The sequence below is a fragment of the Hirsutella rhossiliensis genome, assembly GCF_020360975.1.
Source record: "Hirsutella rhossiliensis strain HR02 chromosome Unknown scaffold00011, whole genome shotgun sequence".
In the NCBI taxonomy this organism is placed as follows: Eukaryota; Fungi; Ascomycota; class Sordariomycetes; order Hypocreales; family Ophiocordycipitaceae; genus Hirsutella; species Hirsutella rhossiliensis.
In genome coordinates, this window is record NW_025408677.1 from 2696316 (window position 1) to 2724019 (window position 27704).

A 27704-nucleotide genomic window follows, 5' to 3' on the forward strand; every position below is an offset into this window, starting at 1 on the left:
CCACCCCCCGGCTCCTCATTAACGACGACGCCACGTCCCTCTTCACAAGAAGTTGGGGCCAAGAGCCAGCCTCCGATGCCGCATCCAAACGCCATCCAGAACAAGCACACCTGTTAAAAACAGGGTTGAAGAAGGAACAAGAAAACACCAGTTCGCCAAAAAGGCCCCGCGCTTGGCGGGAGCTGTGACGCGCATGCTGGTAGTAGTAGTCAAAGAGCGCCGCCACCCAAGTAAACAGAAACACACGAGCTCCTTCGCTGCCTCCGTGAACGGAAGTCCTGCCGTGCGCGCCAACAGCAACAAATTACAGCCCCAAAGGGGGCCGTGGTATCGACTCCCGTTTTCGCCAATTCTGTTCCCCTTGCGGATCATCCGTGCCTTTCTTTTTGGAACATCAAATCGAAATGGCCCATTTCCTATCGTTTTCAAGTCGTGGCCTAGCTTTCTGTTTTTTTTTGTTCCTCTCTCCTCGAGCTTCAATAGCGCGTCATCGATGTTTCGAGGCCTCGTCAGTCATTGTCTCATCCGCATATCGTCAACACCTCGCGAACATGCTCTCTCGTCTCAGACGGCGGTCCCGCCACTGTTGTCGTTGCCCGCGCCTGTCGTGGACCCCGATCCCTCCATGCCGGAAAATTGCACGGGGTCCATGGCCATGTACTCCAGCAAATCGAGCCCGCCGACATTAACACCCTCGGCCGTCATGGCAACCGCGCTGTTTTCCATGTTTTGGAAAAATGCCGGCCCAGTCGGCAGGTACCACATTTCGTTGCCAGGGTTGTTCCACTCCTCGAACAAGTGCATATCCACACCGCCGCCCGGGGCTGTGGGATTCATGTCAACATGCGGTGCTGGCGTCGAGGGTCCGATTGAAGAGGCGCCGGGATAAGGAAAGTTGCCAGTGGAAAGATCAAACGGCGTGGCAGAGATGTTGTTCGCCTCTGCAGAGGGGGATCCCGCTCGGTCTGCAGCCAAGCCGTCAGCAAGAGTCACGAATCAAAGAGACCAACTATAATGGGATTACACAGGCCAAGGCGCTTACACTGTCCATTCAGACCCTCCCGCAACTTTTGCGCGTGCCCGCTCACCCAGTTGGCGGCGGCATCACTATTCTGCTGCCCCGTCGCGCCTCCAACACCATTGGCCCCTTCGGGAACTGGACTTTGTCCCTTACCTGAAGAGGACTGCTGCATCGTCGGCGCTTGGATGAACCGGTTCCTCAGCCGGCTCGTCAGCGTCTCGAGCAAATCTGCGAACCGGATGCCCAGGTGGACGTCGTCGACGACGCAGTTGCGCAGTGCTTCTACGGTGGCGTCCATCAGGTCGATGCTGATCTTGACGTCGGATCGCGGCGCGCCGAGCGCAAACGTCTTGAGGAGAAACATGGCGCCGCTGATGATGCGGAAATACGTCCGCACAGGCGCGTGCTTGAGGTATCCGCCCGGCAGCAGGCCTTCGACGACGGTGCGGAGCAGGTTCCGGGAGCCGCCTACAACTTCTCGAACGTATTCTTGATCGTGAACGGTGAAGCCACCGAGTTGCCCCAGCGGGAGCTTTCCGTAGTTGATCATGGTCTGGGGCGACAGCTGCTGCATGGGCGCCTGCCCGTTTCCGTTGGCCCCGTTGGCCGCGTGGTTTGTGCATCTCTCGACGACGGCTTGCAGGGACAAGGAGTTGACGTAAATCCGCACATATTCGTATTCGATGGTAAGGATGTGCCGAATAAACTGGGGCAGGCGAAACAGCTCAAACTCGCGATACCAGTCGCGCAGCATCGGGCCAAACTCTCTTAGCAGCTCAACGTATTTGCCGCTCTGGATGATCTCCGTCGTGTGTTTCCGGGTTCGAAACAGCTTTTCGTTGCCGAGGTGCATGGCGTTGCTGATGCCCGCCCAGCAGTGGATGATCTGATCGTCCATTTCCAGGTCCGGCACGTAGTTGAAGCCGTTGATCAGGGAGGAAGTGCTGGGCGTGGCCCCGTCGTTGGACATGGTTCGACGCCGCATCACGGCCGGGTCGCTCTTCCGCAGGTGCTCGGGGGTCATGCTCGTCCAGCCCAGACGGCCGGCCAGCTGAGAGGTGTAGATGAGAAGCAGCCTTTTGATACGATTGGCCCTCATCCGGTACCCCTCGTCCTGGAATTCGGGCCGCGTAATGGCGTCGTCTTTGAGCATCTCATCAATGTCGTCAAAGACGCCAAGCTCATAGGCCAGGCCCATGGCAGTGCTGAGAAGCATCCAGCACATTCGATCGCTTCTCCACGCCGGCTCGAGCCAGCTCTCGATTCTCTTTCCACCAAACCCAGCGCCGACATTCCTGCTCGCATCAAAGGACCCCGACATGGGCGCAGAATCGTAATCGGGGAGAATCAGCTCGTCCGTCGCCTCCTGTGGTGGAAAGTGCAGGGCCCGGGGGTGCCACTCGGTCAGGATCAGCAAGGACTCTATGGTGCCGAGAGTCCGCAGGCTGCCTTTGCGCATGCCACGCCAGGGCGCGGTGCTGCTCGTGTCTGCCTCCTCCATGATGAGGGATGACGAACCCCCTGAGCCACAGAAGCCGCCGCCAAAAGCTTCCTGGCCCCACAGGCAGCGCTCGATCATGCCGCGCAGGTAGGTCCAGAGCTGCTCGGGAATGGCATGCGATCGGCAGTGGCCTCCAGTTCCGGGCATTTGGCGGTATCTCGAGGCAATTGTGAGCAAAGTCACGGTTAGGATCGGCTCCTCGGTGAGGAGCGTGAGATGCGAAGCGGGATCGCTGAACGTGGGAGGAGATATGGGGGTCATGGGCGACAGGTATTTGTAGTAGCTGGGGGGGGGAATTATCAGTGCTGCAGTCAGGGCAAAGGGGTCTTTGGGGCAAGCCGCACTAGTCGATGTACTCAATGGCCTCTTGCGCCGTGAACCAGCCCGCTCGAACGAACCGGAACCGACTCCACGCCCTCAGGGCGTGGATGTAGCCCGGATTGCTCCTCAGGGCAGGTAGCTGCTGGGCCAGCTCTGGGTCGACCGGCTGCGGTTGCGGCTGCGGCTTTTGCTCGTGGAGGTGATTATGCTGCTGGTGATGGTGCTGTTGCACCTGTTGTTGTTGCAAGTGTTTTGCGTGCTCTGGTCTGCTGGCGATGGGTGGCGGCGGAGGGTGGTTAAGGCTTGCCGGGTCCTGCGCGGATGCTGGGGGAGGGGCCAAAGGTGTAACAGACGTCGTACTGCCCTCTCGCCTGTGGTCAGCGGCCGGGCTGGTCAAGTCAGCATTTTCTGGCAAGGGTTGGTTCGACTGTCCGGCAACCAACCTATCCGTCGCTGCCTTGTAGAGGAGATCGAGGGCGTCGTGGGGTCCGTACATGCCGCGGCGCATGACGGCCTGGGCCTCGAAGTTTTCGAGCGTCTGGTTAGCGTCGCCCTCGCCATCCAACTCGCTGCCTCTCCTGTCCCTGGGCCTGGTGTTGTCGTCGGGGCGCCGCAAGGGCTGCGTCTGGCCATGGGAGCCGCCGGGGGTCAGGGGCACTTCGCTATAGTAGCGGCGGTCGAGAGGGGCGGGTGGGCTGCCAGAGGCCTGCACCCTCTTGCGGCCATTGCGAACAATGTACTCGTCGGCGTCGCTGCCCTCGTCGTCGTCGGTCTTGCGCTTGCGCCTGGTGGCGCTGAAGAAGCACTCCTTGCTCTCGCGGCGGCAGCGGACGCAGGGGGGATCGTGGGGGTTGTCGACGCTGCCGAGATCGCAGCGCACCTTTCGTCGACGGCAGGGGATGCAAGCCTGGTAGACTCGCTTGTGCTGCGGCGGCAGTTGTCCCGAGGCGGGGGCGGCCCCTGCCGTCGTCTGAGACTGAGGAGGAGGCTGTATCTGCTGGGCAGGAGTCGTGACGGCGCCGGGGCTGGAGTGCGCGGTGCCGTACTGAGACTGGGCCATGATGGGCAGGCCAAGCGTCGAGGACTATGCTGGGCGGTTGGCGGCGGGCTGACGAGGCCGGGCAGAGGGTTGGAGCCGCGCAGGGCCGAGGTAGAGCGTTGTGCCAAGCTGGGGGAGCGGGGTTCATCAGCAGCGTCCTTGGGTGTCTGAGTCGGCGGCCGAGGCGAGACCTGGGACACGGTTGCTGTTTTTTTGGGCGGAAAGAAGAAAGCAAAAAGTCTGCGACAGGGCAGATGAATCAAAGTCGGTCAATCGAGCGGCGTGCGGCCAAGGGGGGGTCCCCAGCCAAGCTCGACCCTTGGCCCAATCTCCCGGGTTGGCAGTTGGTGAGAAAATGGCAGAAGAAGACCAGGGGCGGTTGGGTCTGGGCCTTTCCTCTTCTTCTTCCCGTTGGATCGAGAGACTAGGGCATACTGTAGAGCGACGGGAGTGCGAGAAGGGGAAGAAGGTGAGGGAGAGAGCGCGGGCGCGAGAGCGGTCTCCCTAGGTGGTACCGAGATTACAAAGGTATTCGGCGGTAGATGCCCAGGTACCGAGGACGGGGAGGGCACGAGCTGGTGTCACCCAATTAAAGCACGGCAAATTTCTCGAGATACCTCCGGACCTTGCCCCGGGTACCTTGAACGGCCTGGCAAGGGACTCTTAGTCCAGCCATTTTTTCCCTCTTCATTTTCACTGTCGTCCACCGCCTCCTCCGCCGCCTGAGGAAGGAAAAAGAAACAAGGCAAAACCTTATATCAACGTCTTCTCGACTCTTTGTGGGGAATCGCGATGCCTATCCGTACAGTGGCTCATCGTGATGATTGCAGTGGGTGCGGAGCAGTTCTCGACGGCACAAGCGTGTCCAGTATAAAAAGCAAAGAGACGCATGCACATATGCACTCCTACCTGCCTATGCATACACACAATGCCATCAACAAGGCAGGTAGGTGCTGCATGGCCATGTTTATATTGGACGGGCAGTAATAATAAGAGTTTTCTAGTTGGTGATGCGGGAGCCGTCGTCAAGGCAAGAGCTACATACAGCATGTAACTTGCCCATGCAACCTCTGCATCTGCGCCCTCTCGCATCTTGATCTGGCCAATCAAAACGCGCGCCTTGACCAATCGAAACGGCCAGGGTCACGCTCGATAACGGTTCTCTCTTTGGGAGGAAAGAAGACGCATTCAAACAGGAGAATGAAATACTGTGTCGACCGTGTGCATGTCCCAGTACATAAGGTATGTATGTCTACTGTACATACAGTAAACCCCGACGATATCCAAGCCACAAAGGGTCCAGCCAGGGTATGTCATTATGTACCTAGTCTTGTACTCCGTACCCCGTACCGCGCATGTACTTCTTCACCTTACCCACCATGTTTCCCCCATTCATTTCTTCACTATCATTCGCTCTCCTTGCTCGTCCAAGATGATCGTCGATCGATCGCGGTGCGACAGGACAAGACAAGTCTCTTGGACTCCATTTTGTCTGTCTGTCATTTCCCGCATGCAAAAAGGGCGCGCTCCCCGTCGCCAGGGACCAGGCTGAGCGCATTAACGCTCTCTCCCAGTGATGCCTGCATAACCGGCCTTCTTCACACGGGCGTGCATGCAGTACGGCTCACTCTGCCCTCCCCCTCTTGTTCTCTAGTTCCTAAACGGCTGCTCCTTACGTACAATAAACACCCATGTAAGTACAGTCTACTTGTCCCGCCTGTTCCCCTGTTCCCCTGTTCCCCGGCACACCCACACCACGCCACATGTACTGCACAGTATAATGCTCTTGATTGACCAGTAGGTACCACTTACGAGCAAGCGAGAGACGCTCTCAAACACAGACCGCCTTGGCTTGGAAAGCCCCCCAATTCTCCCTCGCGCCCTCTCAACAAACACAAAAGGGTCTATTTACGTCTTTCAGATGTACGGATACCCTCGAATGGCAAGTCCACGCCCTGCCTTGCTTCCCTCAATTTTGACACCGCAAACGTCGTATCAACAAGGCCTCTCTCTCTCTCTCTCTCTGTCTGCGCAACCTCCCCTACGCGAAAACACACACACACACACACACTTACACCCACGCCCACACCCACACCCACACAAAAACACACAAACACACAAACCACACCACTCCACTCCACACCACTACGACTCGCCATCCATCCCTCCCCCGTGCCAGCATCCCCAGGCACTCCCCAAGACCCTCCTCACGTACACGCCCCTGGCACTTCGTCTCTGTGTAGGCATGACCGCTCCCGTCATGGTCACGTAAACGACAAGAAATAGTCGGTCCATTGCCATCCCGACACCTATTGTCATCCCATGTGCCTTCTGCTCCGTACATGACAGCGCGCGACCCTGCGCAAAATTCCTTGTTGCTCTTCTCAAGCTCAACTCAACGCACTGAGGGCTTTCCATTTTGTTTGCCATGTTTCCCTTTAAATCCATGTTGGGATCCTCACATGATCCCCTGGACCCCCACCATTCTGCCACAACTCACCTGGCCGCCAGCCATCGTCTCGATAGCCCCAGCCGTTGGCACCGCCCGTCTAGCTCACGAGGCCTTTCTTGGACTAGTCGCCTAGGGTCAGCGCATTGTGGCACTCACCTCTCGCCGGCCCACTCACCAGATGCTCCCAGAGTTTCGTCGTCAACATGTCGGGCATCGTGTACAGGTCGATGGAAAACTCGCCGGCTTCAGCCAGATTGTCCACTATTAGCCCTCATGTATCAACAAACGAGGGGACCCAAGTCTCCCGTAGGAGCGGACGTGCAGCCCTTACCTTCCACATCGCTCCGGATGTACGTGTCGGGCCCTTTGTTCTCGTTGATGAGCTGTATGACGCGCAGCAGGTCCTCCTCCCCGAGCTTCTCCAGGGCCTCGGCAATCTTTTCGTAGTCAAATTTTTGCGCCCCCTTCTTGGCGGCAAGACCTTTCTTCTTGGGGCGGTCCTCGTCCGTGGGCAGCGGCCCCGTCTCGCGCAGGCGTTCCTGCAGGGCCTGAGACGGGTTCTTGAACACGACTGTGTGAGTCGCCTCGTAGTTTTCCTTGATAAAGTTGAGGTCGTGGGTAATGGGCGCTAGCTTCGTCTTCTCCGTCGTAAAGCAGTCGATGGTGATTTCAAACTCGCCCCAACCCTCGTTTGTGCAGGTAAAGGGTGGCTTGGTAAAAGCTGTTTGCCGCCATGTCAACCGTCAGCAAGCGAGCACGCCACAGACCAGACCAGACCAGCAGGCCAGAGCGGAGCAAGGCGCGCGCAACAGGGCATGGGAGCAGACTGACTCTGAATAGGGTTCTCGAACGTGGGGTGTAGGTGATAGACGACCTTGGTGAAGACGTCGGCAGGCCGCTCATTGCCATCCTCATCCAGAATGTGCAGCCGCATGCTCCATTCTCTCATGGGGAACTCGGCCACGGGCGAGGGTTTGTCGCTGCAGGAAATGCTCAGCATTCATTTCCACCAAGCTTCGGCCTCGTCGGGAACAACTCACATGACATGCTGGTCGGTCACGACCTTGATCTTTCGCTGCAGGTCGTTAGTACCCTTCTTAGACGCGCCCATCGACGTCCTCTTGCGAGTCCTGGGCGCCATGACGATAGAGACCAAAAGAAGGCTGTGGGCGGCGGTGTGGGAGTTGCTCGGTTGTGGCCGTGAGGCAGAGGCGGGGGAGGGAGAAAAGGTCTGGATTGTCTGTTCCGTGGTCGGGCCAGGAAGAGCCGGGACGGGCAGGCGACAGAAAGCAAGGCGAGAGCCAGACGGGGAGCGGCGAGCAAACAGGACAAGACGTTGCTCTGCCGCGTCGCGACACAGGCAAGGGGCCCCAGTTTGCCAGACGGGAGCTGTTCACAGGCCCGGGGCCAGTTGCCACCTCAACCGAGTCCTCCTCAGCCTCGTCGTTGTTGGCGGCTGGCCGTGAACAGCATCGCCGTACGACACTCGGCACAAAGCCCTCTCCCCCTGCCGCGTCCGTCCACTGCCGCGCAAATGCATGTATTCCGACTTACCTCGACTAACATGATTACCAGCCTTTATTTTCTTCCTTCTCTTCTCCCTTGAAGCTCGTCTGGTTTCCCGTTTAACCTTCGTACTCCCGTTCAGCAGAGGAAAATGCAAAGCCCCGGGGGAACGACGGGACGGAGGGACGTTGCGGTGGGTGGTGAATAGGGTGGTGAATAAAGAGAATAAAGAAGAGGCCAAAAGAAAATCACAAAAAAAACCCTACACGCTGCGATCCGGACACAGGGATACACGGGGGATTCGCGTTCAGGCCCAGGAACTGTATTAGGGTTGGAGCATCAAGGGTTTGTATTCGAGCGCAACGGAAGCGATGGAGTGGGTGATTTGCCGCGGGAGAGGGACGGGTTGTCGTCGATTTGCCGATCGGGATTCGTAGGTAGTCGGTAGTGAGAGAGAGAGGGAGGACGTGGGAATTAGAAAGGCAGCCTGGTCCCGAGGCTGAAAAGGCTCTTTGGCCTTAGCGTCTCTCCTCCGCCGGCCCCTTCGCAGCCTGGTACCAAGTCTCGTCGGGTACAATACAGTACAAGCTGCACGGACGAAAGTGTGCATAGTACTTGCCGGCACGCGACAAAGGCGCAGTGCCGTCAGTGCCTGCAAGGTCATCAGGTACCTTTCCGGCCTGGGCTGGTACCTCGTCCTCGACCACAAGTCGGCCCCCTGCGGGAACCAGGTGGAAAAGGAGAAAAAGGACAAAATGACCTGACTGTTTAATAAAGGAAGCCTCCTTTTGCCATCGCAGGACGCCCTCCTTGATTCCCTTCCATTTCCTTCCATTCCCATCCCCTCTTCGTCCCCTCGTGGAAAGCAGCTACAAGCTCACCTCGTCTGTCGCCCGGGTCCAACAACCCAGAGACGCAACGCACCTCATCTGGCATTCAACATCACGCATTGCCTCAGCCTGACACTCTCGTTCCACTGCAATTCTTTAGAGTCTTCCGACTATGAGTGATGTGACCTGATACTCTCAAACGCTGTCCTCCATTCGCCATACCTCCCTCCGGGCATGCACCACTTGGTGCTCCACCCCCACGGCCAAATGCCATGCTTCCCCAGCCTCGTCTTTCTCTCCCCTGCGACTCGTTTCGGTGTAGTGTGTGGTTGGGAGGTCCTTTGTGGCCTGGGGTTGCGATCATCGCTATGACCATGTGTTGATGTGACTATTCGGGAAGGGGGAAACTCAGGTCGGTGCCAAGCACCAGCGGCTCTGCGTGTGCCGAGTGACTGCAAGCGCAGTCGAGGTGGGGGCGAGAGAGGTTTCAAGCGGCCGTTTCTTCGCCTGTAGCCTGCTTAAACAGCGCCTCATTCTCCCCCTGCGCCTTGAGGAAAGCGTCCTTGAACAGGTTGGCATCTGCGAGCAAAGCGTTAGTAACGCCCAAGGAGAGGCTTCGTCGGCGCCTAAAAACCTACTTTCCGAATTGGCGAAGCGGATGGCAAGCGTCACAGCCTCGGGCTCGCCCTCGCTCACGTCGGCCGCCGCGTTCCACACCCAGCTTCGGTCAGAGCCGACGTTGGGCGACAGCTTCATCTCGGGGACGACTACACACTCGTTAGACACTGCAAAGGGGGCAAGTGTGGTGTAGAGACTCACTATAATGGTTGGCGCAAACCTTGAGCGTCTTGTCACGGCGCATGACCAGTCTCGTCTTACCGTTCTCCTTGTGCTTCAGCAGCCTCACGTCGCCGGTTCCACGTTCCTTCCACTCGGTCGTCTCCTTAACGAACTTGAAGAGCTTGGCGCGCATCTTGAAGACCTGGTCCTCCAATTCTTCGTTGGTCTTGGTCTCGACCTTTTCGGTGAGCTTGATGACGGGCTCAAAGTGGACGTCCTCGCTCTCGGGGGCTTCTTCCTGTGGGCCGTGGCGACCCGTCAGTAGCTGTCATTGGGGTAGGCGGCGGGGAGGGGGAGCCGTGGATCGGCTCGCGCGGACATACCTGATCACCCTTGGCCGCCTCAGCAGCTTCCCGCTGGGCCTTTGCGCTGCCCGAGTTGTCGCCCCGGCCCTCGTCATCGTCCTTCTTCTCCTTCTTGGCGCCACCGCCGAACATGGAGAAGACGGCAGAAGAGATGACGGGTTTTGTTTCGTCGGTCGCCGCGGCGGCGGATGACTAGCGCATGGTGCCATGTCAGTTCAAGCCAGCTCCCGTCACTCGCATCGACCTTGCCAAACGCCTTCCCGCTGCTGGCGACGGCCAACTAGACGGAAAAGGAGGCCAAACGGCCGTAGCCCAGCAGCAACAATGGAGTTGGCGGCGGCGGCGGCGGCGGCTTTGGCTTTGCTCGGCGTTGGGGCGAGGAGATTCGTACCTCATTTTCCGTGGCCGACTTGGTCTCGTCGGCGGCAACAGACTTGGCCTCGTCGACGGGCTGCGTCCCCTCGACCTTGGGCTCGGTGTTCTCCGTGGAAGACATGGTTTCTTGCTTTGTTGTTTTCGAACCGCTTCGCCGTCGGATGCTTGATAGTCTATGTGACGCGCAGAGAGAGGGGTGAAAAACAAGAACCTGGTCAGCGTCGCAGCCCAAAAGCCAGTCATAAAGTAGATTTGCCATTTTACCCCTCCAGAGCAACAACGCTTGGCCGCCCCACCGGCCGCGCAACTGCATGGGTAGTAGACCTACAAGAGCTACCTACCTACTACATACAGTACCTACCTACCTAGGTAAGGTTGGTAGTACGTTAATGTGTAAGTTACTTTGTTGCCTTTTGACTGCGCGGTGAGCAGGGACCGGTCTTGTCGCGATACTGGGTCTCTCTGTCGGATCGATTTTTGTAGCATGCTTTGCAATGCTTTGCAGAGAGGGCAGGCGAGTGAGTGGTAATTGGCGAAAAGCTTCTCGTCCAGTCCTGATAATAAATGGATGTGCCCCCTCTCTCTTCCTTGCTGGCAGCACACACAGCTTTTTTTGACCCAAGGTCACTTTCCGCGCCGGGCCACCGCTTGGCTAAAGTACCAGCCAAGTACAGGGTACAGGGTATCTTTGCTTGCTTGTCTGCCCTTCGACCTTCAGGGTGCCACGACACGTGAAGGCCGCTTCATCTCGACACTGCGGCAAACAGATCGTGCCGTATCATTCAATCACTCGCCCATCACGCCCTTTTTCCGCCGTCCTTTTCGCGCTGCAAGGGGTGACTGGCGAGAATCAGGTGGCATCGGCAGTGTACCAAGAGACTGCTCCTCCGTACGAGAATCAAGATAACCGGTGACTCTACTAAAAGCAACTGTATTGATTGCGAGTCCTTAAAACTCCAGCCCATTCCTTGTCGTCCAAGCCTAGCTATCCGGAACCCCATGCATAAACCATAGAGATCAACCATAGTATGCATCTAGTGGCACCGGCCCTGCCGCAGCATTCTCGGCCAGAGCTGTGACCCAGTCTCCACCTTGACCTGGTGTCGTCTGGCCCGGCCCGCCTCCTTGGCCGCCGCGTGCTTCTTTGCTACGAATTCCTTTGCTTTGCGCTGATAGTCGTCATGCTCGTCCTTGCGTCCCGTTGCGTCGAGCCACCACAGCTTCGCTGAAATCCGGGCATCGAGCAGGACAAGCTGCAGCTGGCTCTGGACGTCTCGCACCCGGTTCAACTGTTCCTTGGCTTGCCGCGAGGCGGCACCAAGATTATTGGCAAAATCCTCAGTCGCACCCGCGATGCGACTCTGCGCATTGGCCTTGGCACCTCCGAGAGACTGCCGAGCCCCGGAGAGCGCGTTATCGAGCCGACCGAGCAAGTCGTCGGAGACGAAAACAACGCTGTCGGATACCGCACCCAGTGACCGCCTGGCTCCCTCGAAGCAACGTTCTGCCTCCTGCGCAACCGCGGGAACGAGACCCGACAGGTCATGCGCCAGATTCCTGGTCATTTCCAGAGCCTCTTCCATTACGCCCTTTCCAAAGTGGACCTTAACCATCCTTTGAACCCTCGGGCGACAAGTGGCCTCCAGAGACAGGCTGACAACGCCGTAAGCCTCCTTCTTGGGGAATCTGAGAAGGATGCCCTCGTCGACTGGCGATGACGACGTCTCGACCTGGCGGCCGTCTCTGACGGCGTTGACCGCCAAGCAGTCCCTTGCCAGCCAGGCTTGCTTGACATATCCGGGGACGTGAACCAGTATATCGGTTTGAGCTTGGGGGGTGAAGGAGATGGAGGGCTTTCGGGCGCCAAAGAGCCACTCGTCCGATGTCCCATCGCGGAGCGGTATCAAGCCCATTCCGCCAGCCGACGGGGGGCGGGGACGAGCTCGGGAAGAGGGCCTGGCCGTGGAGACGACGATGGACGTTGTCGTGGCCGTGACCGTGGAGACCACGGTCGAGGGGTGCGATCTGGAGTTCTCGGCGAGATTGTGGTCCATGACAGAGATCCAGGCGGCGAGGGCAGCCGTAAACAGCAGGGGAATGAGGGCCGCCGAGGTCGTCTCCACGACGTAGTCCTTGACACGAGCCCCAACCTGCCAAAGGTGGGCAAGCCTGTTGTTGGAGCGTGCCCGATGGCTCTCTGGTTTTCCAGCAGGCGGCTGTCCAGGAAGTTGAAAGTCCAAAGACGGGATGCCCGCGAGCTTACTCACCTCGGGCGTCGAGATGGAAGGTGTCCCGAGACTATGTTGGGTATACTCGAGGGAGGACCGAGAGCAAGCCTCATCTCTGATCTCGGGGTCGTCCGGGTTGTGATCCTGGGCGACGAGGGTATCGTCGTTTTCGTCAACTCGTTGGGCTTCGTCGTCGTTGCTCTCGTCGACTCCCTCGTATGACGGCGTGCGGGGCAGCACGTCGACGTCATCGGCGAGCGACTCGCCGTCGTGCGTGTATTCGGTGCCGTCGAGGCTGTGGACATCATCGGGGCGATGGGGGTCGAGGGAGCCGACCGAGTCGCCCATGGACTCGGTGTAGTTGCCATCCTGGGACTCACTGTCGGTGCCGGTGATCAGCTCATACGTGGACTCGGCCAGGCCAGTATCCTCTGTGGCAGTGGTCAGGCGCATTATGTCGGGATCGCTGGCGGAAATCCAGTTGGCCAGACGCCGATTTCCTTGCGGGCGAGGGAAACGAAGAAAGGGCTCTGAACTGGACAGGACGGGCTGCGGGGTGGGCGTCGGGCGGGCGGATGGTATATCACGACGGTTTGTGGGCGGAGGCGTCGACGCAGCGGAGGCCTGCTCTTCCATAACTTGGCGTCAGCAGGTCGACTTTGGATCGTCTTTGCCAGCGAGGCTCTCGTTGTCATGAAGCAAGTCTGAGGCGGGAGCGGCACGCATGAACGACGGTGGGAGCTAGTGACGTGACGGACGAGGCGGGGCAGTCCAAGGGGACAGACAAATGAGACAGGAAGAGCAGGCAAGGGCAAGGGGCTTTCTTTTCGGGCGAGGGTTGCGAACGAACTGACCACCATGTAGAAAAGGCGAAGAAGAGGCAAAGTCTAGCCAAGTGTCATTCGAAGCACGGCTCGCCGCTGCCTGGTGACGGCCCGTCGAAATCTAATAAGCCTGAGGCTGACTTGTTCAGGTAGGCTGGTAAGAGGAGGTGGGGTAGTTGGGTAGGTGGGTAGGCGGGCACCCAGAGGGGCGGGGCGTCATCAGGCGGGCGTGACCTCGGGGCCTGGATGATTCGTTCAGCGTGCAGGTTGCTGTTGTTGTTGGGGGAGATATGGCGTGCCGTGGAAACGTGACGGTGCGTGAAGGTGGTTTGAGAGCATGGGCAGGTAATAATACAGTATGTATGTATATACGTAGGTAGGTAGTTAAGGTAGGTCGGGAGTCTGGGAAGGAGAGACCAAGGCCGAGGGCAGGAGGGACAAGACGGACGGAACGACCCTTCTTTGTTGGGTCGAGGTAATAAACAGTACTTGTACGATGTACCTTACGTACTTACCTACCTCTACCTACCTATTTACTCGCCTCCAAAGACTGTAAAGTGCAAGAACTGCCTCTTTCTTTCTTCCTCTGCCTCAGGTCACCCACGTGGATGCTCGGCGCCCCCAACAAGGAAGAGTACAGTAGGTACCTCCCGACACATATCCATCTTCAGGTCCCAAGTTAACTTTGGGGGCATTTTCGAGGATTAGGATGGGCAAAGCACACAAAAGGTTGACACGCAGGCTGCCATCCAAAAAGTATCTCGACGACTGACTACATGCATGCCATTTCCATTAATAGTGGTTTCGCTAGGTGCAGGCTCAAACCTACAGTACCTCGCCTCTCCAAAGGTGCGCCCGTCCCGCCATGGCCTCTCCGTAAACGCAGCGAGTGACACGGCCGCCAGCCCTGGACTGGATTGTAGCAGCAGTCGTCCTCGTCACGGACTGGGCTCCCAGAGGTTGCCAGGCAAGTCGTCATGCCAAGGTGTTCTTTGGTGGCGACCGTGCACCGAATCTGTACCCCGTATTCTTGGCCCCCGCTTGGCTGCTGTTCCGATGCTGCTCCGATGCTGCTCCGTCACGATCCCCTACCCTACCGACACGTGCATGCAGACAACGCAAGGGGGATACAAGGTACACGCTTCACTCGCACGCCACATCAGAGGAGCATGTGAATTTGACAATGCATGTGTCATTATCATCGTGAATAGCCATCTTCGTCTTCCTTGTGTCGCCTGAACCAACGCCTCTCCGACTCTCTCATGCCCCAAACCCTTGAGCCCTCCTCCCCCATATCGGCGTATCCATCTCCTCCAAGCCCCCGGGGGCGCGCAACCAACAACTCGTCTATAACAACAAAGCAGGACGGGAGGACGAGAAAAGCGGTCAAGACAACAAAAGCGAGAGAGAAGAGTGCAAAGCAAAGGTTTGGTCGTACATGGTGATACACGAGCCCCACCAGGAAAAACATAATCGGGGCTTGGGGGGATGGAGGAAGAAGAAACGCCAGCGAAAAGATGGGCTTACGCCATGCCAGCCCCTAACCCATCCGCCAACAGAAAAAGAAGACGTGGGCGTGCCGCTTGAATCCAACGTCGACGGCCAGCCCAATCCATGCGTAGACCAAAAAAAAAAGAATGCAAGGACTGCTTCCACCATGCCATGACACCTCTATTCCGTCCCACAACTCCAGTGATTCGGCAAGAAAATACCCAAACAGCAAACAAAATCATGATTTGGCGTGAAAGGGATTGTAGGATGCGTGGTTAGAGGTAGGTCGCCAAGCAAAGACAAGGCGGGGTATCGTTGTAGTGAGAAAATGGTTGATGGCTTCCCGGCAAGGGGGGAAGAGGGAGCAGGCTCGTCTTGGAGCGAGCGATGCAAGACGCGGCAGGCTCTCCAGTGTCCCATCAAAGGCGCAACCGCAGACCCCAGGCCCCTGACTACAAGACGTGGTGTCTTCGCAGTATCCTCTTGAGCGAGTCGGCGGCAAAGGGCTCGTCATCCGACATCATCTCAATGATGCCCGTCAGGTTGGCAAACAGGTCTCCCTGGTTGCGGTAGGCCAGGAGCGACGGCACGGCGGCCGGGTCGAACTCGATTTCGTCGTAGTTGACCTTGACAAAGTGTATCGTCGGGTTCTCCTTGACGAGGGGCAGCAAGGCCGACTCGATGGTGGCGGAAACGTCGCACTATCGCGCCCGGGGTTAGCAACGGCTTGCGACGCCAAGTAGAGAGAGAGCGCGAGGCCTTACCTCATGGTCGGCGACAAAGACAACCACCTTTGTCTCCCTGTTGACCTTTTCGATGGCGTCGAGGTAGCCCATGGCATCCACCCGGTCGAGACGGCCGTAGATGCGGACGCTTGGGCTCGTTCTCCGGCTGCGGATGGCTAGGTTGGCATCCGTCTCGAGCTCGCGCCGCCGGCTCTCGCGCCACTGCTGCAGAAAGGCCTCCTCGTCCGACTCGTCGAGGCCGTGGGTGCTGCGGGCATCCTCATCCGTCTCGCTTTCGCTGCGGGAGCCATTGGCGACGACGCCGGCCATGCCGAGGATGCTGCGGCGGGCCGACTTTGCGCGGTCAATCCATTTGCTGCGGCGGGCCGTCTGGAAGGCCCGGGCGTCGGCAATGACGCCCTTGACGCCCGTGGCGCAACCGCTGTCGAAGGAGGCGGGCGGGAGCTTGAGCTCCGAGGAAGCCGTGGGCATGCGCATGGCGGCGTCGACGTGGGCGTTGCGGTAGGCAGACTCGTCGGAGTCGGAGTCGTCGCGGGGGTTGCGATCGGGGTCGGGGTGGTCCTCGGGGTGAAGAGTCTCGCGATGGGTGTTGCTTGCGATCAGGTCGTTGAACTCTTCTTGGGCGGCAGCGGCAGCCATGACGGGAGACGAGACGGACGGAGCCGAAGGCCAAGGGTGTGCGGGCAGCGGCTACTTTTTGTAGAGAAGAGAAGACGGACGGGGTGGAGCAGGGGGAGGGGAGGGGGGGGAGGGGCAAGAGGTTGGACGACTGGGGGGCGACCAGGATGTGCTTTGAGATTATGTGTATATGCGCAATGCGAGCGAGGGCTGTGAGGGCTGTGAGGGCTGTGTATGGTATCGGCTGATGTTTCTAGAAGGAATGGAACGAGGTGGGAGCGGAGCAGGCAGGGCATAAAGGGAAAAAGGAAGAAAAGCCGCAGCGACACCACGAGGAGGCCCAGGGGGGGGGGGGAGGCAGAGGCAGAGGGGCCGGGGTTTGAGGAGGAGGCGAGGGTGACCCACTCGCTTGGAATTATTCTTTTTCGTCGTGCACTCTTGATGCGACACGAGGTTAGTTTCAGGATCTCGCGGCAGAGAACAGGACGGGAAGAAAAGGGGCGTCGGAGGCCGCGGGAGGGCGCGGTAGAGGGAAGGGAAGGGGGGGAAAAGGGATGCAAGAAAGAGCTGGACGGACATGTTTGTTGGGGCGCCCGTGCTGATGCGACAAATGGACAACATGATGGTTTTTTCGGTCCCTTGTTTTATCGTCTGGATTCTATCCCTATCCGGACTCGCGTGCTCTTTACCCGCTTGGGGACGCCGCCGAGCGCGTCATGGTAAGGCTCGCTCGCCATTGACGTTAGTGGCCGCCTGTTAAGGGCATGGCCAGAAAGTCAGGACTCTGCACGCATTATCGACACTATTCATGTCCTCGTATGCGCGTTTCATGCCCAGCCCTGTCTGTTGTTTTCCATTAAGCTCGTTCTCGGCTCGCCCATCAGCCGGGCTGGCGGTTCATTCAAGCGTTTGTTTCCCTCTTGCCTGCAACCCTCCAACAGGCCAGCCGGCGGCGGCTGCACCGTATCATCGCCACGAGCCCCCCCGGCCACCCGCATCCTCCTTTTCCCCATGGACGACGACGGACCGACCCTGCAGGCCCCAAACACCGGTCCAGCTGCCGTTGCGCCCGCCTATTTGCGCGGGCAAGGGCAAGGCCAGGGCAAGGCCAGGGCAAGGCCAGGGCAAGGCCAAGGCAGGGCAGGGATCCTCCAGGCGACTCCATCCAGGTGACATCTGCAGAGGCCACGACGACTTTATTACTTTTATTACGTACGGATAGGCGCCATCATGTTGGTGGAGAGGAGGGACGAGATGGATGCACTTGGTCATGGATGGACTCGTCACCTTGGCGGCCGATCCCCATGTCGCCCGAGCCATGCCATGCCATCTCATGACCCTTTCTGTTGTACCATGTAAAAATAGCTCTCTCGTCTCCCGCCGGCCCAATAATACGAGTCAAGCCAAACAAACTCGTTCGTTGCTTCTGTGTCGCGCGATTCATTCACTCATTCATTCATTCATTCAAACCATTCATTCACTGTCCGTCCGTCACGGCCGCCGTTTCATCACCAAGCGCGTTTCATCCCCCACGCTCCAAACACACGCAACCACGCAACCACGACGCCTGCTCAGCCTCAGCTAGCCCAAACCTGTGATTACATGGTGCATAGTTATGGCTCGGCACATCGTGCACGACCCCCAACACCCCCAACTACCGGCTCGTCAGTCCACGCACGCACTCGCTCTAGGCCCTCTCGGCGAGTCCGGAACCCATGCTCCACCACCATCCGCGCGCGCCATGTCCGTCCGCCCCTGGCCGCATGCGTGCCCTCACCGCCAACACATTCTTTTCTCCTTCGTGTCTTGTGTAGTTACAACGTGCTGTACATACCAAAGCATGCGTGCAGCTACCGCTCGTGAGACGGCATCAAGCCAGTCCTGCCGTCTCTGCTTGTTTGGTCCTCGATTTGGTGGTCGACCCGTCGTAGACCTCTTTCACTTGGTAGCCATGGTCAAATCACTCTTCTTCAAAGCAAAGGCGCTAGAAGAAAGAGAGAAGCCTCCTGACCAGGGGAGCCTGCGAGGAATTCTCCTCTCCGCCGCCCGTCGGCTCATCACCGAAGCCCCATGACGGCCCCGTCCTTGTGCCTCTCTTCGGATATTTAATATGGGACAATATTGGTGCTTGACTCCATGTCATACAGGACACTTGTTGCTTGGCTTCAGCCACTCTGTGAAATAATCAGGCCCATCATCTCGGCCAATACCCAGTCGAATACGTAGTTGAAAATATCGTGAATCCATCCGCATTCGCCCTCAGGGGCTCTGCTGATCCGCGCTGACTCATGAATGACTAATGCCGCCGTGTCGTGCCCCCCTGCTGCTCCATGCTGCTCCATGCCTCGACGGCAAATGCATGGGGCGAATGCACTGGGCGAATGCACAGGGCGAACGCACATAATTACCAGCCTTCCTGCCTCTGCCCTCAACTCGACCATGACTTGCCACCATGCGTCTCCGCCTTCTCCTCGGACTCGACTCTTCTTCCAAGCAGCCTGCGCGCAATTCCCCGCAACGAGCGCTCCTCATCAATTTCCTCCCTGCGCAGAGTCAGCTCTTGTCCGCAACCTCGCCCCCTCGACCGCCGCCCCAGCTATCTACAATCAACCCGTCCACTCTTGAACACTCTCGTCGCGACGTTTAAACAATCTCGCCACGTTGCGACACCCCGGCCGCCCACGTATCTGCTCGCTCGCTTGCCCCCCCTCCCCATGCCTAGTCGTGCCCCTCGGCAGCCATGGCTCGGTGCCACCGACTACAGAGTACCACAGGCAGGGCTCGCTGGCCACCGTCTTGTCCGCGCGTGTACCTCACCGTCCCAGCCAGACAGCACTTTCGCGCTCAGGGCATGTTGGTGCAAACTCCAAGACTGAGCGAAGCCACGACGAGCTGGCTTCGAAAAGAAGCAAGCCTTCGAAGCCAGCCGTCAAGCGGTAGCATCGGCAGCGTGACCTCGGGTATCATGATTCTGCGATTCTGCGCTGGCCGTCTCCGGAGCGCAGTCCAGTATTCCGCCAACCGCAAGCTGCAAAGTAGTCTCGGGTCGCCTGGGCCTGGGCCCTTTGTCGGCCGAGATGCTGGCTGCGAACTGATGGCCAACCGTAGTCCATTCTTTCTGCCTAGTTCGGGAAGCATGCGTTGCTGCGCCTCGTCAACAGCATCGCCCATCTTGCCAGCCGCCGTGGCTTGGTGCCAAGCGCCCTTCAAGCCCTCGTCAAGCTCCGCTGAAGATTGGGACAAAACGAGAGAAAGTCGGGGAGCCCGGCAGGTCGTTGTAGCAGCATCATGTTGTGGAATGTCTTCTGCGTCAGACAATGCGGACACACCAAGGCCCAGACATTGACCAGATCCAAATCCCCAAGCACAGAAAACGGTTCGTCAAGATCCACGAGTCCGCATGTTGGAAGAAAGGTTCGGCTTTGGAAAGAAAGAGGACACTGATGCTTCCGTGTTGGTATCATCTCCCACTACCTCACTCCCGAGCCGACCTTCGCCCCCACCATCGTGAGCCACCTGTACATTGATGCAGCCCGCCAATGATGCGCAAATCCACAGCACTCTGTACTTTCTTTGACCAAGGAAAATGGTTCGCATCGGTTATCGTACATGGGTCGGACCATCAAGTGTATTATGACAGCTCTGTTCTTGGTATAGACTCGTCACCTTCGCTCCGGACCACCTCTCGACGCAACCTTCAGGCCACCACTACTCTCCACGTCGGTGTCGACCTTTTCCTTGTTCCTGCATCGCATGTGAAATCCGCGCGCTCTCCCCATCTGTCACTCTCTCCGTCGAGGGCCTCGATGTTAGCAGAGTCGAGTGAGGACGTCCTTGTCGAGCGAGAAGCCGTCAGACGCAAACAGGTCGCCGAGAGACGCAGAAAAACGTCAAGTAGTACATCCGCCCGTGACCAGCCACGCGAGGCACGTTGGCGGGCGGAAACATGTTGCAAAGGATCCTCCTGCTCGCAAATGAAAAAAAAGGGGGGGTGGGCAAAAAAAAAGAACTAGAACGGAGGTATCGCGTCAGCCAATCCCCCTCGTGAGCCCATTACCGCTGACAGCCGGCCGAACGTTCCGGGGTGAGTCGCCGGACGCTTGGTTGTCGGATCTTGAATAGACAAAGAATCCAGAAAAACGCGAAGAGGATTATTTATTCGGGAGGAGGGGTAGGCTTCGTCACTTCGTCCTGCGTACGCCGGTGCTCGCATGCTATATGGGCGTGGTCGGATTCTCCGAAAACTGGCGGGCTTAATAGTCGTTTTGAATGCAGATTCTTCAAGAGGTCGCGGCGGTGCTGGAATCAGTCTATCCAGGCAGGACATCCATCGTCATCGCAGACAATTCGACTTAATAGGCCCAAATTTTCAGCTGCGGCGACGTTAGCTCACGTTTGATCCAGACAAAGTCGGAGGTTGCCCAGTTTCGCGTCCCGCCGGGACAGCGAGCAGACCGCGGAGCAACAACGAGTGCACAAATCGAGTACTCACCAGAGAATCCCAAGAGCCCGTACACAAGCTTATGCCGTCGTTGCTCACACCCAAGCAGCTGACGCGATTCTCGTGGCCCACGAGAGACCCAACCTTTTCGCCTCGGGTGACGTCCCAAACCTGTAGGGTGGTCAGTCAGTACCAAGTCTCGTCGCCAGACGCAAGTCCTGCGTCGCCCAGCCATGTCGCACGAACCTTGCATTCGAAATCATCGTAACCGGCGAACAACAGTCGGCCGGAAACGGAGGTGGCTACGGAGGTGATGCCGCAGAGGATCGACTCGGACTATCAAATATCGGGGTCAGTCAAAGACAAGATATCTATGTACGCGCTGGTTGAGACTCACGCCGTAAACATTGAGCTCGCGATCCGCGCGGATATCGAACAGTCGGCAAGTGGCGTCGTCGGATCCGGTGACGAAGGAGTGGCCGTCGGGGAAAAACTGGATGGCGTTGATGTCGGACTCGTGGCCGGCGAACGTTTGGACGGCCTTGCCGGCGCGAATGTCCCACAGCTTGGCGAAAGCATCGCAGGCGCCCGAGATGAAGGTGTTTTGGTTGGTCGGGTTGAGGCTGATGCTCATGACGTCGCCGAGGTGATCGGCGAACTCGGTCACCTTCTGGCCCGTCTCGATGTCCCACTTCATGCAGGTCATGTCACCAGAAGAAGTCAGTATGGCGCGATCGTTGATGAATCGACAGCAGGAGAGGTAACCGGCGTGGCCAGAGAGCTCGCGGGCGACTCGCGTCGGGCCGTCGCGTTGCTGGTTGAGGTTGTAGATGGAGCAGATGTTGTCCAGACCACCGCAGGCAACAAAGTTGCCGCTGGGAGCGTAGGCGCAGGTCATGACCCAGGAAGATCGCAGGGGTATCGCATGGACCTTGTTGGTGGTGTAGGCGTCCCAGATGATGAGCTTGCCATCCTGGGAGGCCGAAACGAGATGTCTCCGGTCCGTGGACCAGTGCATGGCGTAAATCTTGGCCAGGTGGCCCTTGAGCGTGCGCTTAGCCTTCATGAGCTGGTTCTTTGGGATGGGCTCATGCGCCTGTTGGGCAACTGCACGAACTGTGAGGAGGTAAGAAATGGTTAGAGGGAAAGCTCGCACGAGCAGCATGGGAGCGGCATCAATTGAACACGTACGGGTGGTGTCAGACAGCTCGTCCTTCTTCCGCTTTATGCGGTCCTTGAGCGTCTCGGCCTCGCGACGCGCCTGCTGGATGCGCGCCTGCATGGCCTCGGGAGACACATCGTTGGCGCCCTGCGAATTCATCGTGACGCAGGCCTCGACGGCGAGACAAGAGGCGATGCGAGAGACGACAGGGGCAGGCCAAGGGCGAGCCAAAGGCGGGAGGGACGGAGAGTAGAGAGGGGGAAGCGTAGAGCGGGAGGAACGGCGACGGTGGGGGAGGGTGAGGGTGAGCGAGAAGGACTGTCGTCGGGCGATGGAATTGACAAGTTGGAGGTGGAGAGGCGGAGAGAGAGGAGACGGGGGAGAGGAGACCGGACGTCTGGTGTAGTGGTGATTGTTGGTCAGTTTAGGGGCAGGAGGGGAGGGAATGCGGGCGAGCCAGCCGCCAGCTCCAGTGGCGGTGGTTGACTGCACGGTACAGACGAGGTAGAGGCAGATAGCGTCGGCCGAGGTTGTGTCTTGCACGAGGGGGGAAAGGGGCGGAAGTCGAGGCCGAGGAGGCAGGATGCCTATCGCTCGGTACCTGCACGGCTGGTGGGTACGGAGCAGCTAGGGGGGAGCAAGAAGCCGCAAGCACTACCCGTTGATCTTGGTGTGGGGCCACAGCAGCCCAACTAAGTGTCTTCGCCACTTAGTTGGCCCAAAAAATCCGGCACAGCCCAAAAAATCCGGCACAGCAGGGTCCTCAATTTGGGGTGCAAAATCAAGGAAATTCTACGCTTCGCTTCATGGTGCCGTCAATGCGACTTCAAATAGCTAAAATATACATGTGATCAATAGCTGCGGATCACCTAAAGACGCAAGTAACAACGAAAAGTGAAAAAATCACGTCTTTGGGCCTATTTAGGAGCTGCCGCCTTCCAGTCGAAGAGATAGGAAGACCGCGTTTGTGAGTCCAAATAGACGTATTATGTAGTAATTTCGCCTGTTGTGCGTCTCTGAGAGCTATTTTATCCATACCTGTGTTCCTGGAGCGTCTGCTGTATCTTGTTGGACGATCGGGTGCGCGGTCGAGGGCATGGTGTATCGACTACCGCTTCAACCGCTGCTAACGGCGGCGATGAGGGTATATTCTCTTGCGTGTCGAGTAAATTGTCCTCGTCTTCATCGTCGGCGCCATCCTCACTATGTTTGTCAAGATCGAGGCCTGTGAAATAGACGGTATCGTCACTGCCGGGCAACGACGACATATCTGTAAGTGGGCGAGGTCGGGTCGCTGCGCGCGCCTGACATCTCTGGCGGAGTTATTTCTCTTCGTGGTATCATAGAAAAGGATTCCTTGGATGGCTCTTTGAGCTCCCGCATGAGGTATCGCAACTTTGCTCCAGAGTGTAGAACTCAACGTCTCGTCCCGTAAACTCTAGCCAGGGCTTAAAGTTCAATGTCTTGACTCTGCCATTGACTAACTGCTTCTTCCCGACTTTATAGTCTTCTCGGATCTTCTGCATCTCTCCACGAACTCGTTTAAGATGCATCCTTATCTCCTGGCGCGTTTGAAGCCGGGTTTGCTTTGCCTGGAGCTCCTCATACTCCCGGGTGATGTCGGCCATGCTGGAGCTCGTGATAAACTCTCCGCGCGGCCTGACAATCTTGCCTCTCTTCATTCGATTCGCATACGCCTGGGTTCGGCTATTCTTATCGCTGACTATGCCCTGGGATGTGACGCCATCGCGATAGACTCGGTGTTCACTTTCGCAAGAACCCGCAAGTTTTCTCGTGATGGCGAGCTCATGAGGGGCCCATACCGTTGCCGGATATCATTGAGGGCATCCGCGGCGACTTGGAAACGCGTCTCCGAGGGTAGGAGCGAGGCGTATGCAGGATTGATCGGCTGCTGTTGTCGTAGCTGCTCGTGGAGGATCTTGGTGATCACCGGCGCTGGGTCGACAGGAAAGAGGCCTGTTTTTCAAATGCCGCCATAATGTTATGCCGCGTGAAGCCAGCCTCATATACGTCCTGAAAAGCTGTGAGGAAGTTGACCCGCGAAAATGATATGTTGCCTTCTGCGAGCGACTTAGCAATGATGATATCAAACTTGATACAATACTCAGCAAAGTCAAGGGTGGTATGCCCTGTAAAGCCATCCACAACAAGCAATCGGTAGATCTTCTCGTCGTCAGGCCGTTGGTTTGGCGGCGCCTCCGCGACTCATCCCCATGTTGGGGCGCCGAAGATGCTCGTCACAGCCGAACCACTCTTCCAGCGAATTTCCTGACTGTTTTGCTTGCGCTGACGATGCCCAAGACCAGCAGTTGAAATGCCTTGCCCACTCAAGGTGTATCTCTGCGTTGGAAAAGCCAGTTGGCGACTGGGCAAACCGTACGCCTGTCATGATGTCGATGCCGGCCCAGTTGGTGGTAGGGTAATGTTGGAAAACAAGCCAGGGTGGAAGAGAGTCCCCCACTGCGTTAACTGAGGCAATTACCGTGCAGGATTCTCGGTTTGCTGGGTCTAAAACTCGGGGCCGGGTGCTCTTGACTCTAGTGGTGCGCGTGATGAGAACTTGGATGCGTTCTCGCAGGCACCCAATGCGTATTCCGGCCTCGTCTTCATTCCAGATCTCTGAACTGCCAATACGGTAGCTGGTGATGATTTCTCGAAGCTTTGAGTAGAAAAATTCGACTTCTTCTACCCGTGGGCTTCAAAGGACTTCCGGGCTCGTTCAACTGCTTTGAGATACGTCTTCGCGATCGCAGGATGACTTCCACGCCAATTGTCAAGCCAACTTGACGAGACCGGGCGGGCATTGGGATCTCGACGCATTCTTATTGCATTTGCAACAGCTTCAAGTTGCTCTCTCGTGGCGGGCATGCCGGTGCGTTCCATCCACTGTACATACGCAACCAGGGCGTCGTCTTCGTCCTCCGTCAGCGCCAATGGACGCCCTGGAGCACGGGAAAAGGGTTTCTTATGAAATTAATGGCTCTCTGTACGGATGAGCTCTTCACATTGTAACGGATGGCCGCATCTCGCACGGAAAGAGGCGTTCTTTTGGTGTTGTTGAGCGACGAACATCGGCTCTGGGGTCGCGACGAGACGCCAGAACGGCTTTGCTGCCTCCAGGGTAGCCATGTTATCTGTCATAATGTATTCCGGCAAAAAGATACGTAAATAAAGTCAAGTTGCGCGAGAAAACGCGGTTGAGATGCATAGGGTTGACGTTTTGGAGGTGGGCTGCTGTGCCGGATTTTTTGGGCTGTGCCGGATTTTTTGGGCCAACTAAGTGGCGAAGACACTTAGTTGGGCTGCTGTGGCCCCACACCAAGATCAACGGGTAGAGCCGGAAGTGTCGACCAGCCAAACCGAAGGTACCAGGTGCCTCTCTTAGGGAAGGTACACCTACCCACCTGCCTACCTAGGTACCCAGGTAGGTACCTGGCCTGTCTGTGCTAGGGCGGGCGTGGCCAGCGGGCGACGGCGGCAAGTCCAGAAGCCCATGACAATCGTGCAACGTGCCCAGACAAAGGAAAAAAGAAACATGCATCGAGGCCAAGGCAGCAGGCATCCATTGGCAAGATACAGTACAGCACCTACATGCATGCACCTACAGGTCAGGTGCTGTAGAGTGTCGGGGGAGGCAGTGGCAGAGCAGCCGAATAGCACCGAAAGCAGACCGACCTTACCTGACCCGACAGAGAGCCGCGAGGAAAAGACGCTGGGGGCTGTTCACCACTGTACGGATGCTGCTAGGGTGCTGGCAGAGAGTACTATAGGTACCGACCAAGTACTACGTCCCAGGTACCCACGCCAAGAAAGGCTTCATCTTGTGTACTGTACGGATACCTAGGTACCTACTTACCTTGGGCACATTTACGTTTCGACGATGGCAAGCAGATGTAGGGATGTAGGGTATCGCGGAGAGGCCGTGGATGTTCTGTAGGTGATTCGATGTTGGCCAAGTAGATGCGCTACCTTATTCACCAGTTGTCCAAAAACCGTGCATACCTTAAGGTACCTTACTTAGGTACCTAGGTCCTGTTATGTACCTATGTTCCATGACATTCAAATGATGCTTCAATCTGAAGGGTACTTGGTACCTTGGGCGACAGACATGGGAAGCTAGCAGCCCGCGTGCATCCGTGTGCGCCCCCCTCTCGGAGCTCCTGCTGGCCGCCACCCCATGTGTCACCCAGCAAGGCTGTCTGCAAGCAAGAGCAGTACTAGCGCCGGGTCCCTGCGCCAGCGAGCTGCTGCTGCTGCTCCTGCTGCCTGTTGACATGGCATAGGTATGTTTAGGGTAGGCAGGTAGCTCAGGTGGTGGGTGGGTGAGCTTATCTGGGTCAACAAGGCTCTTTGATGTTCGCATTTTACCTACAACAGCATACAACAGCATACAACAGCAGCATACAACAGCATACAACAGCGGCATACAACAGCATACGAACAGCATACAACGGCATACTACGGCATACTACGGCATACTACGGCATGCTACAGCATGTAAAGGAGTCATCTGGTACGCTCTGTCGGTGTTGCCGAAGCTCAGTCAGACTCTGCCCTCGCCGGCATGCACATGCAACCGTAAACACGGCGAGCATATGCCATGAATTGCCGGCTGGCCGTCTTACCCGAGCGATGCTGTCGAAACTGCCCCGTCCCAGCGTATACAGTGGGGTTTCTTTGCATCATCATGCTAGCATGGAGTTACGACTACTGTAGGGCCTCTCTCCCTCTCTCTGCCTGCCGCGTTTGCCCTGCAGATATACATACATATACATACTACGCACATACAGTTTGTCTGAATCTCTCAGCTCCCGCACATGGGACACGAGGTTTATTCTACTGTGCAGGGCATGTGTGTGCGAGCATGCAGGTCAAACCCCCCAATTCGGCCACATCAGCCAACCAGCATCACCTATAAATAGTCGTCTGGCTGGCCGTATGATTACAGCACAGGCGGCTATGCGACAAGACATCCAAGCAGGACAGTCAGTAGATTGTTGGTGAGCGTTGAGCATCGCAGTACGGAGTGCATCTTGTCCGGATCAGTACCCGCCTCTACCCACCTACCACCCCTCCAGCCCGCAAACTGCGACGTACCGGATAGGTACTGTTTGACATGTGCATGAGGAACCGCCGAACTACTAACTGGTGTAAGCAGCGAGATGGCGGACGAGATGGCGGACGAGACGGCATTGCCCGGGGAATCATAATTAGCAGTCCACCCGTTACCGTTAGTAGGGATACAACTTGAGGTTATCGTCGTTCTGCGCAAGTAGCACAGGTGATCGATCCGTCGGGCAACCTTTGCTTCCAGTCCCGTCTGCGAATCAACCACCGTGCAATATCGCCGCTCTCTGACCTTTCAACACTTGCAAGTCTAAAGATACGTCGCGGGTACTTCAACAACGGAAACTTGGGCCCCTGGAGGCAGCCCTGCCAAGTCAATCATGACTGCCTGCTCCTCCGATTCGCCAGCCGTCCCGCTCACCAAGCCGCACGGGGGCCGCCGCGGCGGGCACCAGAGTTTTTGGCCCCCCCCCCTACGAACCTGCCTCGCCAGCCTTCCTTTGCGAAGTCGACTAGTGCTTTGACCGATCTCATTTTTTGCCTGATCACGTCACCCTGGACAGAGAGCCTTGCGCGTTTGGCGTGCTGCCGCCGACGGGATAGTCCGTACGGGGGGAAGGGGAGGAGGGGGTCGCACGGGAATGGGCAGACAGATGGGGAAGAAAAATCAAAGAGGCAATTTTCGGCAACACGGCCCACTTCATCTCCTCTCCTGTTCCTGGCAACGGTTTGTCTCTGGACGAGGTGGAGGTGGAGGAGGAGGAGGATGGGGAGGAGGAGCCAAAGGGCCCCTGTCCCCCTTGTTGGCTCCTCTCTCCCGCCCGAATACTACACAAAGTTGCATGCCATGTCGTCGTGCTATTGGCACTTGGCCATGTACGAAATCCTGATTTGTGCAATGAGCCAATTTCGCAGG

General features: G+C 57.6%; 6 protein-coding genes across 6 annotated transcripts; all 6 read right to left on the reverse strand.

Moving 5' to 3' along the window:
• Window positions 1–564: 564 nt before the first annotated feature.
• HRG_09169 (fungal zn(2)-Cys(6) binuclear cluster domain-containing protein) lies at window positions 565–3903 on the reverse strand (the record flags this gene model as incomplete). Its single annotated transcript, XM_044867640.1, has 6 exons — window positions 565–965; window positions 1043–2805; window positions 2867–3009; window positions 3076–3232; window positions 3287–3538; window positions 3584–3903. 6 exons carry the CDS (start codon window positions 3901–3903, stop codon window positions 565–567), a joined length of 3036 nt encoding a protein of 1011 aa, XP_044717661.1.
• A 2528-nt stretch (window positions 3904–6431) lies between these two features.
• HRG_09170 (YEATS family domain-containing protein) lies at window positions 6432–7475 on the reverse strand (the record flags this gene model as incomplete). Its single annotated transcript, XM_044867641.1, has 5 exons — window positions 6432–6455; window positions 6510–6577; window positions 6666–7055; window positions 7166–7314; window positions 7375–7475. 5 exons carry the CDS (start codon window positions 7473–7475, stop codon window positions 6432–6434), a joined length of 732 nt encoding a protein of 243 aa, XP_044717662.1.
• Window positions 7476–9157: 1682 nt separating this feature from the next.
• Window positions 9158–10311, reverse strand: HRG_09171 (ranBP1 domain-containing protein; the record flags this gene model as incomplete). The annotated part of the gene is made up of 5 exons (XM_044867642.1): window positions 9158–9249; window positions 9309–9437; window positions 9490–9748; window positions 9834–10007; window positions 10207–10311. 5 exons carry the CDS (start codon window positions 10309–10311, stop codon window positions 9158–9160), a joined length of 759 nt encoding a protein of 252 aa, XP_044717663.1.
• Window positions 10312–11224: 913 nt separating this feature from the next.
• Window positions 11225–13054, reverse strand: HRG_09172 (uncharacterized protein; the record flags this gene model as incomplete). The annotated part of the gene is made up of 1 exon (XM_044867643.1): window positions 11225–13054. The coding sequence occupies one exon, from the start codon at window positions 13052–13054 to the stop codon at window positions 11225–11227; it is 1830 nt and encodes a 609-aa protein (XP_044717664.1).
• A 2131-nt stretch (window positions 13055–15185) lies between these two features.
• Window positions 15186–16118, reverse strand: HRG_09173 (phosducin domain-containing protein; the record flags this gene model as incomplete). The annotated part of the gene is made up of 2 exons (XM_044867644.1): window positions 15186–15434; window positions 15498–16118. The coding sequence occupies 2 exons, from the start codon at window positions 16116–16118 to the stop codon at window positions 15186–15188; spliced, it is 870 nt and encodes a 289-aa protein (XP_044717665.1).
• Window positions 16119–20449: 4331 nt separating this feature from the next.
• On the reverse strand, window positions 20450–21859 carry HRG_09174 (WD domain, g-beta repeat domain-containing protein; the record flags this gene model as incomplete). Its single annotated transcript, XM_044867645.1, has 5 exons — window positions 20450–20470; window positions 20590–20709; window positions 20785–20874; window positions 20936–21654; window positions 21730–21859. The coding sequence occupies 5 exons, from the start codon at window positions 21857–21859 to the stop codon at window positions 20450–20452; spliced, it is 1080 nt and encodes a 359-aa protein (XP_044717666.1).
• Between the last annotated feature and the right edge of the window lie 5845 nt (window positions 21860–27704).